Source organism: Pan paniscus, chromosome 20 (assembly GCF_029289425.2).
Source record: "Pan paniscus chromosome 20, NHGRI_mPanPan1-v2.0_pri, whole genome shotgun sequence".
Taxonomy (NCBI): domain Eukaryota; kingdom Metazoa; phylum Chordata; class Mammalia; order Primates; family Hominidae; genus Pan; species Pan paniscus.
In genome coordinates, this window is record NC_073269.2 from 22,052,377 (window position 1) to 22,070,251 (window position 17,875).

General features: G+C 53.9%; 1 protein-coding gene across 3 annotated transcripts in view; it reads left to right on the forward strand.

Annotated features, from left to right (window-relative positions):
* Positions 1-17,875, forward strand: part of MYO9B (myosin IXB) — a 139,036-nt gene that overhangs the window by 106,687 nt on the left and 14,474 nt on the right. For all 3 annotated transcript variants that reach the window (XM_063599999.1, XM_063599998.1, XM_063600000.1), the window contains exons 16-24: positions 1,705-1,744; positions 2,742-2,864; positions 3,787-3,867; positions 5,806-5,916; positions 8,949-9,071; positions 10,598-10,914; positions 12,402-13,319; positions 15,653-15,719; positions 16,044-16,168. In XM_063599999.1, coding sequence (XP_063456069.1) covers positions 1,705-1,744; positions 2,742-2,864; positions 3,787-3,867; positions 5,806-5,916; positions 8,949-9,071; positions 10,598-10,914; positions 12,402-13,319; positions 15,653-15,719; positions 16,044-16,168 — 1,905 coding nt within the window. The remainder of the gene's footprint in view (positions 1-1,704; positions 1,745-2,741; positions 2,865-3,786; positions 3,868-5,805; positions 5,917-8,948; positions 9,072-10,597; positions 10,915-12,401; positions 13,320-15,652; positions 15,720-16,043; positions 16,169-17,875) is intronic.

Sequence of the window (17,875 nt, forward strand, 5' to 3'; positions counted from 1 at the left end):
CTACAGTGCAGCAGTGAAACGATCACCGCTCACGGCAGGTTCGACCTTCTGGGCTCAAGCAATCCTCCTGCCTCAACCTCCAGAGTAGCTGGAACTACAGGTGCACATTACCACACCTGTCTAATTTTATTGTTTGTAGAGGTGGAATCTTGCTATGTTATAGCCCAGGCTGTCAGGCTGGTCTCAAACTCCTGGGCTCAAGCGATCTTCCTGCCTCAGCCTCTCAAAGCACTGGGATTACAGGCATGAGCCACCGCACCTAGTGGGAGCCTGTTTCAAACTTCTGTTCCTTTTTTTTTGAGGCAGAGTCTCACTCTGTCGCCAGGCTGGAGTGCAGTGGCTCAATCTTGGCTCACTGCAACCTCCACCTCCCGGGTTCAAGTGATTCTCCTGCCTCAGCCTCCCAAGTAGCTGGGATTACAGGTGTGTACCACCACACCCGACTAATTTTTTTCTGTTTTTAGTAGAGATGGGGTTTCACCATGTTGGCCAGGCTGGTCTTGAACTCCTGACCTCAAATGATCCGCCCACCTCAGCCTCAAACTTTTGTCCTTGTTGTGCCTTATTTTACCCCACAGGGATTCAGGTGAAACTGAATGCAACCACGGATGGCTAGGCATCTCACAGATCTGCAAGTTACCATCTCCTTAGCCGGTCTTCAAAAGGCACCAGGCCTTTTGAATAAATAAATATATTTACTTATTTATTTATTTTCCCCCTTGGTCTGCAAGATTCCATAAGGTGTCTGAGAACACAGGAGCTATCCCCTTCCTTACCTCGGCCAAAAGAGCAGCTTTGGGTTTTGGGGGGGGTTTGAGACAGAGTCTCTCTCTGTCACCCAGGTTGGAGTGCAGTGGCACGATCTCGGCTCACTGCAACCTCCGCCTCCTGGGTTCAAGCAGTTCTCCTGCCTCAGTCTCTTGAGTAGCTGGGATTACAGGCGCCCGCCACCACACCTGGCTAATTTTTGTATTTTTAGTAGAGACAAGGTTTCACCATGTTGGCCAGGCTGGCCTTGAACTCCTGACCTCAGGTGATCCGCTCACCTCAGCCTCCCAAAGTGCTGGGATTACAGGCGTGAGCCACTACGCCTGGCCAGCTTTGGTTTTCTTCTTTCCCACCAGCATGATCCTGAAAGGAGCTCCCACCCAGGCCCCATTTTGGTTATTTTGTAGGGCAAGTCCCTGCCCTGCCAGCAGAGGGTTCCAGAAGGGCCTCTGTGGGCCTGCTTGGCATCTACCAGCACATGGCAAAGACAGCCTGGTCACCTGGTCACCACCAGGACTGCTCAGGCTCCCTCTGCCCCACTCGGCATCCTGCTGTGATCTGGGGGATATGTCAGTTCCTCCATAGCAAGCCCCGTTGGATGCACGTCCCACCCTGTAGATTCCTAGCCGGCCCCTCCTACTTCTCAGACATCCGAATGGCCCCCAGACTAAACGCTTTACTCAGCTTTGGGGCAGCCACCAGCAGAGTCCGGGTGCCGCCATCCCAGGGAAACTGGTGTCCACAGACAGTGGCTGAGGCACGCCACGGTGTGCAGCGTGGAGAGGTGGCGGTGGCCTTGTTGCACTTGCGCCTTCTCACTCTCTCCCCTCTCTCTGTGTCTCTCAGTCTAACCCGCCAGGCGTGGCTTGCTGAACTAACCCAAATCCCGACACTGTGTTCCTTTTGTTCACAAAACCATTTTTAATATTTTGACAGGAAAAGTAAAGGTATCAAACAAAAGCAGATCATTCCAAAGGTAAAAAAAAAAAACACACCCCGCGCGACACGTTCCAAGATATCTTGCTTCTCTGCCCGTCTTGAGAGCTTTCACTTCTGCAACTTCATTTCCTCCTCCTTCCCACTATCTCCCCCTCCCTCCAAGAAAAAAAAAATGTTCTCGTGTTGAGATGATTTAGAGCTGTCTCTTTATGGGTTTCCCAGAAGCAGGGTCTGAGATGGGGTATTTGCACACACAGCGGCTTATGGAAGAGGGCTTACGTGAGAAGGCAGAGAGAAGGGGTGAGGGAGGAAGCCAGGGGCGTAAGCATAGCTGAAGTCTGGCCTCAGCCTGGTCCCATGGGGAGCTCTAGTGGGTTCATAGCACCACAGAGCTCATCCTGCCCCAACGTAATGGGACCCTTCCGTTTAACACCCCCATCTTCAGTCCCTGGCTACTGGGGTGCTTCCAGACAGGACAGAGAACCTCCCAAGCGCTCTGTCTCGTTTCCACATACAAGTGCAGCAATTTAGGAAATTTGCAAGAAGAGTAAGAATAGCCTTGCAGTCTAGTTAGCAGATGGGAGAGGGCTAATTCCTCTTGTCAGCTGATAGAACTGGCTGACACATGATGGTGGCCTGTCCGATGAGCTCATGCGGATGGCACAGAAAGGACCTGGCCCTTCTTGACTCAAGTAATGTAAACTGTAGGAGCTATGCAGAGGAGAGGGACGGCCAGGTTCAGTAGCACTGGCTTCCTCTCTAACCCAGAGGAAGAGGAAATGGGGCAGCCACTCAGGCTGTGAAAGAGGCTGTCATCAGCCCTCCCGGAACCAGCGCTGTGTGCAAGGTGCAAACCCACCTCATTCCACTGGGCCCACATCAATAGTGTGGTCCTGAGACCAAACCTAAGAGCTGCTGCCCGGGCACTCGCTGCGGGGACACTGTTCTGCCCTGGCTTCGGGGACACCTGTGATGCCTCCCTGTGCCCGTGTGGGCTGTGGGAGGGCAGGCCGGACCCCATGTGTCTGTCCTAGAACCTACTGGACTCCAAGTCCCTGAAACTCATCATCAGCATGACTCTGCACGACCGCACCACCAAGTCCCTACTGCACCTGCACAAGAAGAAAAAGCCACCAAGCATCAGCGCCCAGTTCCAGGTAGGTGGAGCAGGAGAGGCAGGAGGTGGCGGTCAGCTTAGCCTCAGGCTTGTGTAGCTTCACCCGACACCGAGCACAGCCCGTCTCTAGTAAAAATACAAAAATTGGCCGGGCGCGGTGGCTCAAGCCTGTAATCCCAGCACTTTGGGAGGCCGAGGCGGGCGGATCACGAGGTCAGGAGATTGAGACCATCCTTGCTAACACGGTGAAACCCCACCTCTACTAAAAATACAAAAATTAGCCGGGCGTAGTGGTGGGTGCCTGTAGTCCCAGCTACTCAGGAGGCTGAGGCAAGAGAATGGCATGAACCCGGGAGGCGGAGCTTGCAGTGAGCCGAGATGGCGCCACTGCACTCCAGCCTGGGCGACAGAGCCAGACTCCATCTCAAAAAAAAAAAAAAACAAAACAAAAATTAGCTGGGCATGGTGGGCACCTGTAATCTCAGCTCCTTGGGAGGCTGAGGCAGGAGGATTGCTTGAACCTGGGAGGCAGAGGCTGTAGTCAGCCAAGATGACGCCATTGCACTCCAGCTTGGGCAACAAGAGCAAGACTGCGTCTCAAACAAAAAACAAAAAGAAAACACTACATCCGTGGTCCCTTCTGAGGCTGACACATGTTTCAAATCTCCAGAAAGCGTTTGTCTCGTCCTCCCCAGCCCCAGCCTTCCACCTGAGGCAAAAACAAGCACTGGTGGCCCTGGGACCATGGGGACCACATAACTCCCTCGAGGGTTTCCAGGGATAGCGCAGGCTTGGGTCAGAATGTCCAGCTGGAACCTCCTGTGTCCCACCACCAGGGACCCACATCTGTGCAGACCCCATCCACCCCACACTGATGCTAGAGCGTCCCAGGTCTCCTCCCACAGAACAGCGGCTGTCAGGGTCCCTGATTCAACCCAAATGCTTTCTCTTTCCCTTAACAGACATCCCTTAACAAGCTCTTGGAGGCGCTGGGGAAGGCGGAGCCCTTCTTTATCCGCTGCATCCGTTCCAATGCCGAAAAGGTGAGTTTCTCTAAGGTGTTTGGGAGGAGAAGGCCCATGCCGGACTCTTAGGGGTGTCGGTGTCCCTGCATCCAGCCCCAGCCTCCACGCAGTATGGGGGACGGTGCAGCAGTCCATCCAGAGGCAGCCGGGGATGGAGAATTAGCAGTGAGGATGGCCCAAGTGGCCATTTAAGAGCAGGGACATCATCTGGAACATGGAGAGGCCCAGAGAAGGTTTGATTAGGGAGCGACAGGTCAGGGGTGCTCTTCAGATACATCCCAAAGAGTAGCCGGTGCAAGGAGTCTACCAGAAGGCAGAGGCTGAGATTACATAGCAGAGTCTCAGAGGCACACACAGCCCGCTGCTCACATTACAAGTTTCTAGAGAGACCCTGGGAGCCCCCGTGGGACCACCAGCAGGGGCTCCAGGCTCAGCACTGGCACAGGCTTCCTTTACCTCAGAGGTCCACTCCGTCCCTGGGAGGACAGCTCGGGGACTTTGCCAGGGACTGAGCAGGGGTGTGGGCTCCCAGACAAATGTGAGCACACAGCCAGGCAGGAACCTCCCGCCAACTGTACCTGGGGAGATGCTCCGTAGTGCACCTTCTCTGCTCGTGGGCTGGGCCAGCAGATGATTCTCTGTGATAAAACCCATTTTGTGCACTGGAGGGTGGCAGCATCCCTGGCCTCCACATCCACCCCCAGTCATGACAACCCTCCTCATTCTTTCCCGTTTGCCTTTGTTTGTTTTTGTTTGTTTGTTTGTTTTTGAGACAGAATCTCCCTCTGTCTGTCACCCAGGCTGGAGTACAGTGGTGCGATCTCGGCTCACTGCAGCCTCGACCTCCCAGGTTCAAGCCATCCTCCTGGCTCACCCTCCCAAATAGCTGGGATTACAGGTGCCCACCACGCCAAGCTAATTTTTGTATTTTTAGTAGAGACGGGGTTTCACCATGTTGGCCAGGCTGGTCTTGAACTCCTGACTTCAAGTGATCCACCCATTTCAGCCTCCCAAAGTGCTGGGATTACAAGCGTAAGCCACCGCGCCCAGCACCGTTTGTCTTTATAGCAACACCATGCCTTATCCCTTACTGCCCACCAGAGTGAAGTCCAGACCCCTGAGCTCCAGGCTTAAAGCCCACTGAAGCAGCTGCATTTCCAGCCTCTTCTCTCCCCTGGCAGGAAGCATCTCCCTGTGTCCCCATCAGACCCTTGGCTTCTTCCTTCGCCTCTGGGCCTCCACCCAGCTGTTCTCTGCCTGTTCCCTCCTCAGGACACAGCCCAGCATCTCCTCTCTCCTGGGACACCTCCCATGGGGTGCTGGGCTTTGTCCGCCCCATCACCTGTGTGTGACTCCTGACCCCAGACCAAGCTCTCCTCTCCACCGAATCCCCAGCACTTACCCCAGTGCCTGGCAGAGAACAGGCCCGGAACACCGGGCTTTGTCCGCCCCATCACCTGTGTGTGGCTCCTGCCCCCAGACCAAGCTCTCCTCTCCACCGAATTCCCAGCACTTACCCCAGTGCCTGCCACAGAGAACAAGCCCAGAACAGATTTGCATTTGGGTTCTTTTTTTTTTCTTTTCTTTTTTCTTTCTTTTTTTTTTTAAATAAATTTAAATGACTAGAGATGGAGTCTCACTATGTTGCCCAGGCTGGTCTCGAACTCCTGGCCTCAACTGATCCTCCCATCTTGGCCTCATTCCAGAAAGAGTGTCTGGAGCAAGGACGGACCCCTTGTCCAGGTGCTCCTGGCTGCTGTGCCGTAGAACACTCCCAGGTCGGCTAGCCAGCACCCACGTGTGCACCCTGACCATGTCTGTGTTCGGGATCCCAAGAGGCAGTGGTCGCATGGGGAAGTGCCCTCATCTCACAGTTCCCAGGCCTGAGCCACCAACAGACTTGGGCATCCTGTCAGGTCAAGGCCACCTGCCTGATCTCTCGCATTCCCATTTCAGAAAGAGCTGTGCTTTGACGACGAGCTGGTCCTGCAGCAGCTGCGCTACACCGGCATGCTGGAGACCGTGCGCATCCGGAGGTCAGGGTACAGCGCCAAGTACACGTTCCAGGTAGGCCACAAGCACATGTACCTGGACACACCTGTTTCGTGGCAAAGGCAATCACCCTCTTCCAAAGAGAGCTCCTTGCTGGAGTGTAAACCCAGCAGGTTGGCCAGGTGCAGTGGCTCACACCTGTAATCCCAGCACCTTGGGAGGCTGAGGCGGGCGGATCACCTGAGGTCAAGAGTTCAAGACCAGCCTGACCAACATGGCGAAACCCCATCTCTACTAAAAATACAAAAATTAGCCGGGTGTGGCAGCAGCTGTCTGTATTCCTAGCTACTGAGGAGGCTGAGGCAGGAGGATCCCTTGAATCCAGGAGGCGGAGGTTGCAGTGAGCCGAGATTGAGCCACTGTACTCCAGCCTGGGCAACAGAGCAAGACTCCATCTCAAAAAAAAAAAAAAAAAGAAGAAACCCCTGCCTCATGCCAAGAGCTAGTACCTGTGTCACCCTGAGCCCAAAGCCAGAGGTGACAGCGCCTGGTTCCCTTTCACGCTTTCCCTTCATAGCCCCAGGGACTAGAATGTAATGTGCCTCTTTTCTCATCCACTGAATAGAAATAGTGTCTTTCTAATCCTATGCGGATAAGAAAAGCAAAATTGTAAAAAATGCAGAAATGCTGGTGTATTTTACCAGTGCTTGGCCCTTAAATATTTGAAATAATAATTTACTCAAAAGAAATGTTCTGGGCGGATGTAGTGGCACACGCCTGTAATCCCAACACTTTGGGAGGCCAATGCAGGAGGATCAATTGAGCCTAGGAGTTTGAGACCAGCCTGGACAACATAGTGAGACCCCATCTCTGCAAAAAATTTAAAAATCAGCTGGGCACAGTGGCTCACACCTATAATTCCATCATTTTGGGAGGCCAAGGCAGGTGGATCACTTGAGATCAGGAGTTTGTTACCAGCCTGACCAACATGGTGAAACCCCGTCTCTACTAAAAATACAAAAAAAAAAAAAAATTAGCCAGGCATGGTGGGGCACACCTGTAATCTCAGCTACTTGGGAGGCTGAGGCAGGAGAATTGCTTGAACCCGGGAGATGGAGGTTGCAATAAGCCGAGATCACGCCATTGCACTGCAGCCTGGCCAACAAGAGCAAAACTCTGCCTCAAAAAAAAAAAAATTAGCCAGACAAGGTGGTATGCACCTGTGGTCCCAGCTACTCAGGAGGCTGAGGTGAGAAGATCACTTGAACCCAAGTAGTTTGAGGCTACAGTGAGTTATGACTGAGCCACTGCATTCCAGCCTGGATGGCAGAGCAAGACCCTGTCTTAAAACAAAACAAAACAAAACAAAACTAGAGGCCCAGTGTGGTGGCTCATGCCTGTAATTAGCACTTTGGGAGGGCAAGGCAGGCAGATTGCTTGAGCTCAGGAGCTTAAAATCAGTCTAGGCAACATGGTGAAACCTCGTCTCCACATAAAAGTACAAAAGCCAGGCGTGCTGGCATGCAATGTACTTCCAGCTACTTGCGGGGCTGAGGCAGGAGGATTGCTTGAGTCTGGGAGGTTGAAGGTGCAGTAAGCCATGTTTGCACCACTGCACTCCAGCCTGGGCAAGACTCCGTCTCAAAAAAAAACATGTTCCTCCAGCTACAATCTAACTCCCCCACAAGTCCTAGACTGTAAGCCCCATTGCAAGGGTGACTGTGGTTCCCAGCCACCTCGACCATCTAAAAGATCTAGGACCTTGTATCTGCAGTGGTCTTTCTTAAGATTACAGACTGTTGGCCGGGCGCGGTGGCTCATGCTTGTAATCCCAGCACTTTGGGAGCCTGAGGCGGGCGGATCACGAGGTCAGGAGATCGAGACCATCCTGGCTACCACGGTGAAACCCCGTCTCTACTAAAAAAAATTTAAAAATTAGCCGGGAGAGGTGGCGGGTGCCTGTAGTCCCAGCTACTCGGGAGGCTGAGGCAGGAGAATGGTGTGAACCCGGGAGGAGGAGCTTGCAGTGAGCCAAGATTGTGCCACTGCAGTCCAGCCTGGGCGGCAAAACAAGACTCCGTCTCAAAAAAAAAAAACAGACTGTTGACCTGGCATGGTGGCTCACACCTGCAATCCTAGCACTTTGGGTCACGTGACCCATTTACCACTGCACCCAGCTGAGAACCCATTTCTTTGGTTTTTTTTGTGTGTGGTGGGGGTGGTGCAGAGCCTTGCTCTGTCGCCCAGGCTGGAGTACAGTGGTGTGATCTCGGCTCACTCCAACCTCCATCTCCCGGGTTCAAGTGATTTTCCTTCCTCAGCCTCTCCAGTACATGGGGTTACAGGCGCCTGCCACCATTCCTGGCTAATTTTGGTAGAGACAGGGTTTTGCCATGTTGGCCAGGCTGGTCTCATTGGTTGAACTCAGGAGTTCGATACCAGCCTTGGCAACATGGCAAAACCCTGTCCCTACAAAAATATTTTTTTAATTAGCTGGGCATGGTGGCTACAGGACTATGTGCCGTAGTCCCAGCTTCCAGGGAGACTGAGGCAGGAGGCTCGCTTGAGCCCAGGAGGTCAAGGCTGCAGTGAGCTGAGATCACACCACTGCACTCCAGCCTGGGTAACAAAGTGAGACCCCGTCTCAAAAAAAAAAAAAAAAAACAGACTATTTCTTTTTTTTTCTTAAGACGGAGTCTCTCTCTGTCGCCCAGGCTGGATTGCAATGGCGCAATCTTGGCTCACTGCAACCTCCACCTCCCAGGTTCAAGTGATTCTCCTGCCTCAGCCTCCCAAGTAGCTGGGACTACAGGTGTCTGCCACCATGCCCGGCTAAGTAGAGATGGGGTTTCACCATGTTGGCCAAGTTGGTCTCAAACTCCTGACCTCAGGTGATCCACCCACCTCAGCCTCCCAAAGTGCTGGGATTACAGGCGTGAGCCACCACACCCGGCCCAGACTATTTCTGAAAGCCTGAAATTTTAGATTTGTCATTACCATTCCTGTCAAACCCAACTTCACCTTAACCAGGGTCACCAGATCTCTGTCTCCTCATCGCTGACCAGAACACTCACCTAGATTCTCCTTTCTCCACCCAAATAACCTAGGATTTCACCGAGCAGTTCCAGGTACTCCTGCCCAAGGATGCCCAGCCCTGCAGGGAGGTCATCTCCACCCTCCTGGAGAAAATGAAGGTAGACAAGAGGAACTACCAGATCGGGAAGACCAAGGTCAGCGCTCCTGCCCCTCGGGGCACTGCAAACCCACACCCTGCCTTCCACCGCACACCGTGTCTCCCCAGGCCCCCAGGGCCACTCTCTGAAACATACAGGGCTCTGTCTAGGAAATGCATTTCTCGGGACCCAGCAGAGCACTGCACCTAAGGGATAGGGGCCGCTCTGGCTGAGCCCCACCTGCTGTTCTCCAGCAGGGCTCAGCGACTCCCTCCGCATCACCTGTTTATTGCTGCCTCACAGGTAGGAAAGGGACGATCGTGCTAACTGGCAGGATTTAGGAGATGGTCAGTCCCCTTTACGGTATCAGGCAGGAGGTGGCCTGCACTTGTCCTCCCTTTCAGAGACTGTCTCCCATCTCTGGGCATGTGTTTGCCTCTTGCTATGGGAGCATTACTCAGCCACCCTTGTTAAACAAGCGCCAAGGTCAGTCCCCCTGAAGGCCTCACCTGGTGTAAAAAATTCCCTTCCAGCCAAGCGAGGTGGCATGCACCCAGAGTCCCAGCTACTTGAAAGGCTGAGGTGGGAGGATCCCTTGAGCCCAGGAGTTTGAGACCAGCCTGGGAAACATAGCGGGACCCCATCTCTATACAATATTTAAAAATTAGCCAAGCGTGGTGGCATGCACCTGTGGTCTCAACTGCTTGGCAGGCTGAGGCAGGAGTTTGAGACTGCAGTGAGCCATGATTGCACCACTGCACTTCAGCCTGGGTGACCGAGCGAGATCTCATTTCTTTTTCTTTTTTGTTTTTATTTTTGAGACAGAGTCTTGCTCTGTCGCCCAGACAGGTGGTGTGATCTCAGCTCACTGCAACCTCCGTCTCCCAGGTTCAACTGGTTCTCCTGCCTCAGCCTCCAAGCAGCTGGGATTACAGGTGCCCGCCACCACACCTGACTAATTTTTGTATTTTTAGTAGAGACGGGGTTTTATTACAGGCATACACCTGTAGTCCCAGCTACTCGGGAGGCTTAGGCAGAAGAATCGCTTGAACCCGGGAGGCGGAGGTTGCAGTGAGCTAAGATCGGGCCACTGCACTCCAGCCTGGTGAGACTCCATCTCAAAAAAAAAAAAAGGGGGGGGGCGGCCACAGCCAGGTGCAGTGGCTCATGCCTGTAATCCCAGCATTTTTGGGAGGCCAAGGCGGGCAGATCACTTGAGGTTGGGAGTTCGAGACCAGCCTGGCCAACATGGTGAAACCCTGTCTGTACTAAAAATACAAAGATTAGCCAGGCCTGGTGATGGGCACCTGTAGTCCCAGCTACTCGGGAGGCTGAGGCAGGAGAATCACTTCAACCCAGTAGGCAGAGGTTGCAGTGAGCCGAGATCATGCCACTGCACTCCAGCCTGGGCGACAGAGTGAGACTCCATCTCAAAAAAATAATAAATAAATAAATAAATAAAGCCCTGGTTGGTCAGCACACCAGCCTGGGTCTCACTCTGGAGTGGGCTATGCAGACCTCCCAGGCACAGAGATGGTGTCAGGGGCAGTGCAGCTGACCCCACCTGACCCCGTGCCCACCAGGTCTTCCTGAAGGAGACGGAGCGGCAAGCTCTGCAGGAGACGCTGCACCGGGAGGTGGTGCGGAAAATCCTGCTGCTGCAGAGCTGGTTCCGGATGGTGCTGGAGCGTCGGCACTTCCTGCAGATGAAGCGGGCCGCCGTCACCATCCAGGCCTGCTGGCGGTCCTACCGGGTCCGGAGGGCGCTGGAGAGGACGCAGGCTGCCGTGTACCTCCAGGCCGCATGGAGGGGCTACTGGCAGCGGAAGCTCTACCGGCACCAGAAACAGAGCATCATCCGCCTGCAGAGCCTGTGTCGGGGGCACCTGCAGCGCAAGAGGTGAGCAGAGCCGGGCCACGCTCCTCGGAATATTCCAGAAGCCAAAAAGGTCACTCACCAAATTGCTGCCCGTGATATACCATCTGGCCTGTGGCACTAAGGGGATGTCATTCTGGACACAGGGAAAGGCTGGTGGGAAACCAGATGCCTAGGCACTCATGGGCTGCAGAGAAGTGCTCCAAGGCTGGCAGGCAGCACTCAGGGACAAAGCCCTGCTTTGCCATTGGCTGCACCCATTCTCTGCCCAGGGACTCCCCTGTACCTGGATCGGTCAGGGAACACCTGGATTCAGGGTTGGAGGGGCTGCCTGCACCAGCCCAACACTCACATGGAGCTGGGGCATCCACCGGGCACAGAGAAGCCCCGAGGAGGATATCAACAGCTCCCGTCCCAGCACCCACAGCTCCGAGCCCAGCCCCTCCCCGACCTAGGCACCCTGTGCACCTCTCCCCTGCCCACACACACCCAGCTCTGCCACAAGTCAGGTCCCAGCTCCCAGAGCAGGCCCTACCCACACATGCAAAAGCCTCCTAGGCCAGGTGCCCATTACAGGCTCATGCCTGTAATCCCAACACTTTGGGAGGCCTAGATGGGAGGATCGCTTGAGCACAGGAGTTCAAGACCAGCCTGGCCAATATAGCAAGATGCCATCTCTACACAAAATTAAAGACTTAGCCAGGTGTGGTGGTACACACCTGTAGTCCCAGCTATTCAGGAAGCTGAGGTGGGAGGATCACCTGGGCCTGGGATGTCGAGGCTGCAGTGAGCTATGATCACACCACTGCACTCCAGCCTAAGTGACAGAGCCAGACACTGTCTCTAAAAGCAAAACAGGCTGGGCATAGTGGCTCACACCTGTAAGGCCAGCACTTTGGGAGGCCAAGGCAGGCAGATCACATGAGGCCAGGAGTTGGAGACCAGCCTAGCCAACATGGCAAAACCCCATCTTACGAAAAATACAAAAATTTGCCGGGCTTGGTGGTGCATGTCTATAATCTCAGTTACTAGGGAGGCTGAGACACAAGAATCACTTGAACCCGGGAGGCAGAGGTCGCAGCGAGCCAAGATCGTGCCACTGCATTCCAGCCTGGACAACAGAGCGAGACTCTGTCCCAAAAATAAAATAAAATAAAAACAAAACAAAAAGCCTCCTAGAAAAAGACCCAAGGGAAAGCCCACAGTGGACCCCAAAGGAGTTTGAGGCTTCTTAACAAAACCCACCCACCACAGCCCCAACAAGGGTCCTCTCCCCTAACAAGGCAGCCAGGCAGACGCAGGGCAGGGGTATCTGTGACATTGAGGGGGCACCACCCTCAGCCTCCTTTCCTGATCGAGGAGATTCCTGCTTTCCAGAAGCATCTCTCAGGGCCACTGGGCACAGGCGAAGCCCCGTCTGCAGCCCGCAGGCTGGGGGTCCCATCGGAACTCAGTGGGAGGTGGAGGGAGTGTTGTTTCTGAACCAGCTGTCTGCTTTTTCCTCACTCCAGCTTCAGCCAGATGATCTCGGAGAAGCAGAAGGCAGAAGAGAAGGAGAGGGAAGCCCTGGAAGCCGCAAGAGCAGGCGCTGAGGAGGGCGGGCTGGATCAGGCGGCTGGAGGGCAGCAGGTAGCTGAGCAGGGGCCGGAGCCAGCGGAGGATGGCGGGCACCTGGCATCGGAGCCTGAGGTGCAGCCAAGTGACAGGTCCCCCCTAGAGCACTCCTCACCTGAGAAGGAGGCCCCAAGCCCAGAGAAGACTCTCCCACCCCAGAAAACCGTGGCGGCTGAAAGTCACGAGAAAGTCCCCAGCAGCCGGGAGAAGCGTGAGTCGCGTCGGCAAAGAGGGCTGGAGCATGTCAAGTTCCAGAACAAACACATCCAGTCCTGCAAGAAGGAGAGTGCCCTCAGAGAACCTTCCAGAAGGGTCACCCAGGAGCAAGGGGTGAGTCTCCTGGAAGACAAAAAGGAGAGCAGAGAAGATGAAACCCTTCTAGTCGTAGAGACGGAGGCTGAGAACACATCTCAAAAGCAGCCCACAGAGCAACCCCAGGCCATGGCAGTTGGCAAGGTCTCTGAAGAAACCGAGAAGACGCTGCCCAGTGGGAGCCCCAGGCCTGGCCAGTTGGAGCGGCCAACCAGCCTGGCCCTGGACAGCAGGGTCAGCCCACCGGCCCCCGGCAGCGCCCCCGAGACCCCCGAGGACAAGAGCAAACCGTGTGGCAGCCCAAGGGTTCAGGAAAAGCCCGACAGCCCCGGAGGCTCCACGCAGATCCAGCGGTACCTGGACGCCGAGCGGCTGGCCAGCGCCGTGGAACTGTGGCGGGGCAAGAAGCTGGTGGCCGCCGCCAGCCCTAGTGCCATGCTCAGCCAGTCCCTGGACCTCAGCGACAGACACCGGGCCACAGGGGCCGCCCTCACGCCCACAGAGTAAGCCCCACACCCTCTTTTGTCTGAGCACCAGGGTCCAGGCCAGGTGGGCAAGGCCAGGGGCAGTGCCACACATCCTGGAAACACATGTGTAATCATGCCCAGTGGGTGTGCGGGAGGCCTGAGGGAGGAGGACGAGCAGGACATGCTAAAGACCAAGTGAAGACAAGGCAGCCAGCCAGGGCCCAGGCTGGGACCTGGAGCCTTGAGGGGTCCCCAGAAGGAGCTGTGCTCACACAGAAAGGCCCCAGCCTTGAGAGAGGTGGCTCCTCAGGTCAAGGTCCCTGCTGCCCAGAAATCTTGGGCCTTGGTTTCTAATTGGTGAACAGGACTAACTGCACTCCTCGGGGTTAAAGGAGCAGGGGCTTGCTCTGCCTGAGCCTTAGTAAGCCAAGTGTCAGTGACTTGGAATCTCCAGCTCCCTCTTCCAGAGGGCCTGCAGGACCAAAGGAAAGAAATCAGGGAGGAGACAGGCCTTCCCTGCAGCAGGCCTGCTCAGCCTCCCACTGCTCGTATTGGGGGCCAGATCATTCTCTGCGGTGGGGGCTGTCCTGTGTATCATAAGATGTTGAGCAGCATCCCTGGCCTCCACTTACCACATGCCAGGAGTATTATCGATAGATGATGGATGGAGGGAGGGAGGGAGAGAGAGAGGGAAGGATGTGTGGGTGGGTGGGTGGGTGGGTGGATGGATGGATGGATGGATGGAAGATAGAGATGATGGAAGGATGGATGGAAGGAAGATAGAGATGATGGAGGGATGGATGGATGGAAAATGATAGAGGTGATGAATGGAAGACAGATATAGATGATGGATGGATGGAAGATACACATGATGGATGAAGGGATGGATAGATAGAAGACAGGTAGTAATGATGGATAGAGGCATGGATGGATGGATGATACAGATGATGGGGAGATGGGTGGATAGAAGATGGGTAGAAATTAGGCTGGGCGCGATGGCTCATGCCTGTAATCCCAGCATTTTGGGAGGCCAAGAGTTTGAGAGGAGTTCGAGACCAGCCTGGCCAACATGGTGAAACCCTGTCTCTACTAAAAATACAAAAATTAGCTGGGCGTGGTGGCACATGCTTGTAATCCCAGCTACTTGGGAGGCTGAGACAGGAGAATCGCTTGAACCTGGGAGGCAGAGGTTGCAGTGAGCTGAGATCAAGCCACTGCACTCCAGCCTGGATGACAGAGATGAGACTCCGTCTCAAAAAAAAAAAAAAGTAGAGATTATGGATGGAAGGAAGATAGATGCCGATGATAGATGGATGGAAGGAAGATAGGTAGGTAGAGACAATGAATGGAGGGATGGAAGATAGGTAGAGATGATGGATGGTTGGGTGGGTGGATGGATGGATGGATGGATGGACAGACAGAAGGATGGGTGGATGGCTGGAAGATAGAGATGGAGAGATGGAAGGAACATAGAGTTGATGGATGGAGGGATGGATAGATGATAGGTAGATTATGGATGGGAGGAAGGTAGAGATGATGGAGGGATGGATGGGTAGAAGATAGGTAGAGCCGGGTTCGGGGGCTCACACCTATAATCCCAACACTTTGAGAGGCCGAGGTAGACGGATCACTTGAGGTCAGGAGTTTGAGACCATCCTGGCCAACGTGGCGAAACCCCGTCTCTACTAAAAATACCAAAAATTAGCCGGATGTGTTGGCGCATGCCTCTAATCCCAGCTACTCGGGAGGCTGAGGCAGGAGAATCACTTGAACCTGGGAGGCAGAGGTTGCAGTGAGCCGAGATCATACCATTGCACTCCAGCCTGGGCAACAAGAGCAAAACTCCGTCTAAAAAAAAAAAAAAGATAGGTAGAGATGACAGATGAAGAGATGGATGGAAGGCAGATAAAGAGGATGGATGGGTGGAAGATAGAGACAATGAGTCAATGAGTAGAAGGATGGATGGATGGATGGATAGATGATAGATAGATAGATAGATAGATACATACATACATACATACATACATACATACATACATACATAGGCAGGCAGGCAGGGTCTCTTGGGCTGAGGCAAGGTTTCCTACCCTCCACACTCAACATCTGGGGCTGGCTCACTCTCTGGGGTGGAGACCATTCTCTGTAGGGTATTGAGTAGCATCCCTGCCCTCCACTCACCAGAGGCCAGAAGTACCCACCCACTCCTTTCCCCCCACCCAAGTGGTGACAACCAAAACTGTCTCTAGACATTGCCAAGTGTCCCCTGGCAGGGGCAGAACTGCCCAAGTGAGAACCCAAGAACCACTAAGACAAGAAAATGCCACTGACTCACTCTAGTCAGTAAAAGCCATGTTTCTGTGATCTCGCAGGGAGAGGCGCACCTCCTTCTCCACGAGCGACGTCTCCAAGCTCCTCCCGTCCCTGGCCAAGGCTCAGGTAACAACAACATGGCAAAACCCCGTCTCTACTAAAAATACAAAAATCAGCCAGGCGTGGTGGTGCGTGCCTGTAACCCCAGCTACTCAGGAGGCTGAGGCGAGAGAATCGCTTGAACGCAGTGGCAGGGTAGAGGTTGTAGTGAGCCTCGCGAGACCAGGCCACTGCACTCCAGCCTGGGCAACTAGAGTGAGACTCCGTTTCAAAAAAAAAAAAGCAGGAAGTGAGGTCGGTGGATGGAGTGTAAATGCCTGCAGGGGCTTCCCCATCTAGCACAGGACTGCCAGCCTTTCCTTAGCAGCCCCTCCCTGCACCGTCTTGCAGCCTGCAGCAGAAACCACGGACGGAGAGCGAAGTGCGAAAAAGCCAGCTGTCCAGAAGAAGAAGTCAGGCGACGCATCCTCCCTCCCAGACACAGGGCTGTCCCCGGGCTCTCAGGTCGACTCTAAGTAAGTATTGGGCTTGGGGGAAACTCAGGCCACCAGAGGATGCCCGGGGTCCCTGCCAGGGCCTCGCAGTAGTGTGGCCTCCTAAACCAATCACATTTACAAAGCACGTTCGCAAAGGCATTTGCTCAGTAGAAACTGAATGGGGAGGCCAGGCAGTGGCTCACGCCTATAATCCCAGCACTTTGTGATGCCGAGACGGGTGGATCACTTGAGGTCAGGAGTTGGAGACCAACCAGGCCAACATGGTGAAACCCCATCTCTACTAAAAATACAAAAATTAGTTGGGCATGATGGCAGGCACCTATAATCCCAGCCAGTCGGGAGGCTGAGGCAGGAGAATCGCTTGAACTCGGGAGGTGGAGGTTGCAGTGAGCTGAGATCATGCCACTGCACTCCAGCCTGGGTGACAGAGGGAGACTCCGTCTCAAAAAAAAAAAAAAAAAAAAAGCCTCTAGGGCAGGATCCTTCCTGCCTCTTCTGGCTTTTGGGGGCTCCAGGTGTTCCTTGGCTTGTGGCTCCATCACTCTAATTTCTGTCTCTATCGGCACTTGGCCTTCTCCTCAGTGTCTGTGTCTTCTGTCTTCTGTCCCTTAAAAGGACACGTGGCTGAATGGATGCAGTGGGTCACGCCTGTAATCCCAACACTTTGGGAGGCCAAGGTGGGATGATCACTTGAAGCCAGGAGTTCAAGATCAGCCTGGGCAGCATGGCAAAATCTTGTCTCTGCAAAAAAATTTCAAAAATTAGCCAGGCAGGGCGGTGCATGCTTGTAGTACCAGCTACTCAGGAGGCTGAAACAGGAGGATCCCTTGAGGCCAAGAGATCAAGCCTGCAGTGAACTGTGATCATACCACTGCACTCCAGCCTGGGCAAGAGAATGACACTCTGTCTCAAAAAAACTTTTTTTAACTTAAAAAGATAATGAGCTAGGCGCATGGCTTGTACCTATAATCCCAACAACTCAGGAGGCTGAGGTGAGAGGATCGTGCTCGTGAGGCCAGGAGTTTGAGGCTGTAGTGAGCTATGATCACACCACTGCACTCCAGACTGTGTGACAGAGTCACACGCCAACTGGAACAAAAAGAAAAGAAAATGGAGTCCCCCTGTGGCTTCTGTTTGGTATCCTTCTTTCTTCACGTAACTCCCCTGCCAGTACAAAGAAAGGGCTATTACTCTTTATAAGATAATCCTGTTTTTTTTTTTTTTTTTGAGACGGAATCTTGCTCTGTTGCCCAGTCTGGCAGTCTGGAGTGCAATGGCTCAATCTCAGCTCACTGCAGCCTCCACCTCTCAGGCTCAAGCGATTCTCCTGCCTCAGCCTCCCAAGTAGCTGGGAGTACAGGTGTGCACCACCATGCCCAGCTAATTTTTTTTTCTTTTTTTTCTTTTTTTTTTTTTTTTTGTATTTTTGGTACAGAAGGGGTTTCGCTGTGTTGCCCAGCCTGGTCTCAAACTCCTGGGCTCAGCTGATCCACCCACCTCAGCCTACCAAAGTGCTGAGATTACATAGGCGTGAGCCACCATACCCAGCCAGATCCATTTTTGTTTTTGTTTTTTGGTTTTTTTTTTGAGACAGAGTCTCACTCTGTCACCCAGGCTGGAGTGCAATGGTGCGATCTCAGCTCACTGCAACCTGCAACCTCCACCTCCTGGGTTCAAGCAATTCTCCTGCCTCAACCTCCCAAGTAGCTGGGACTACAGGAACCC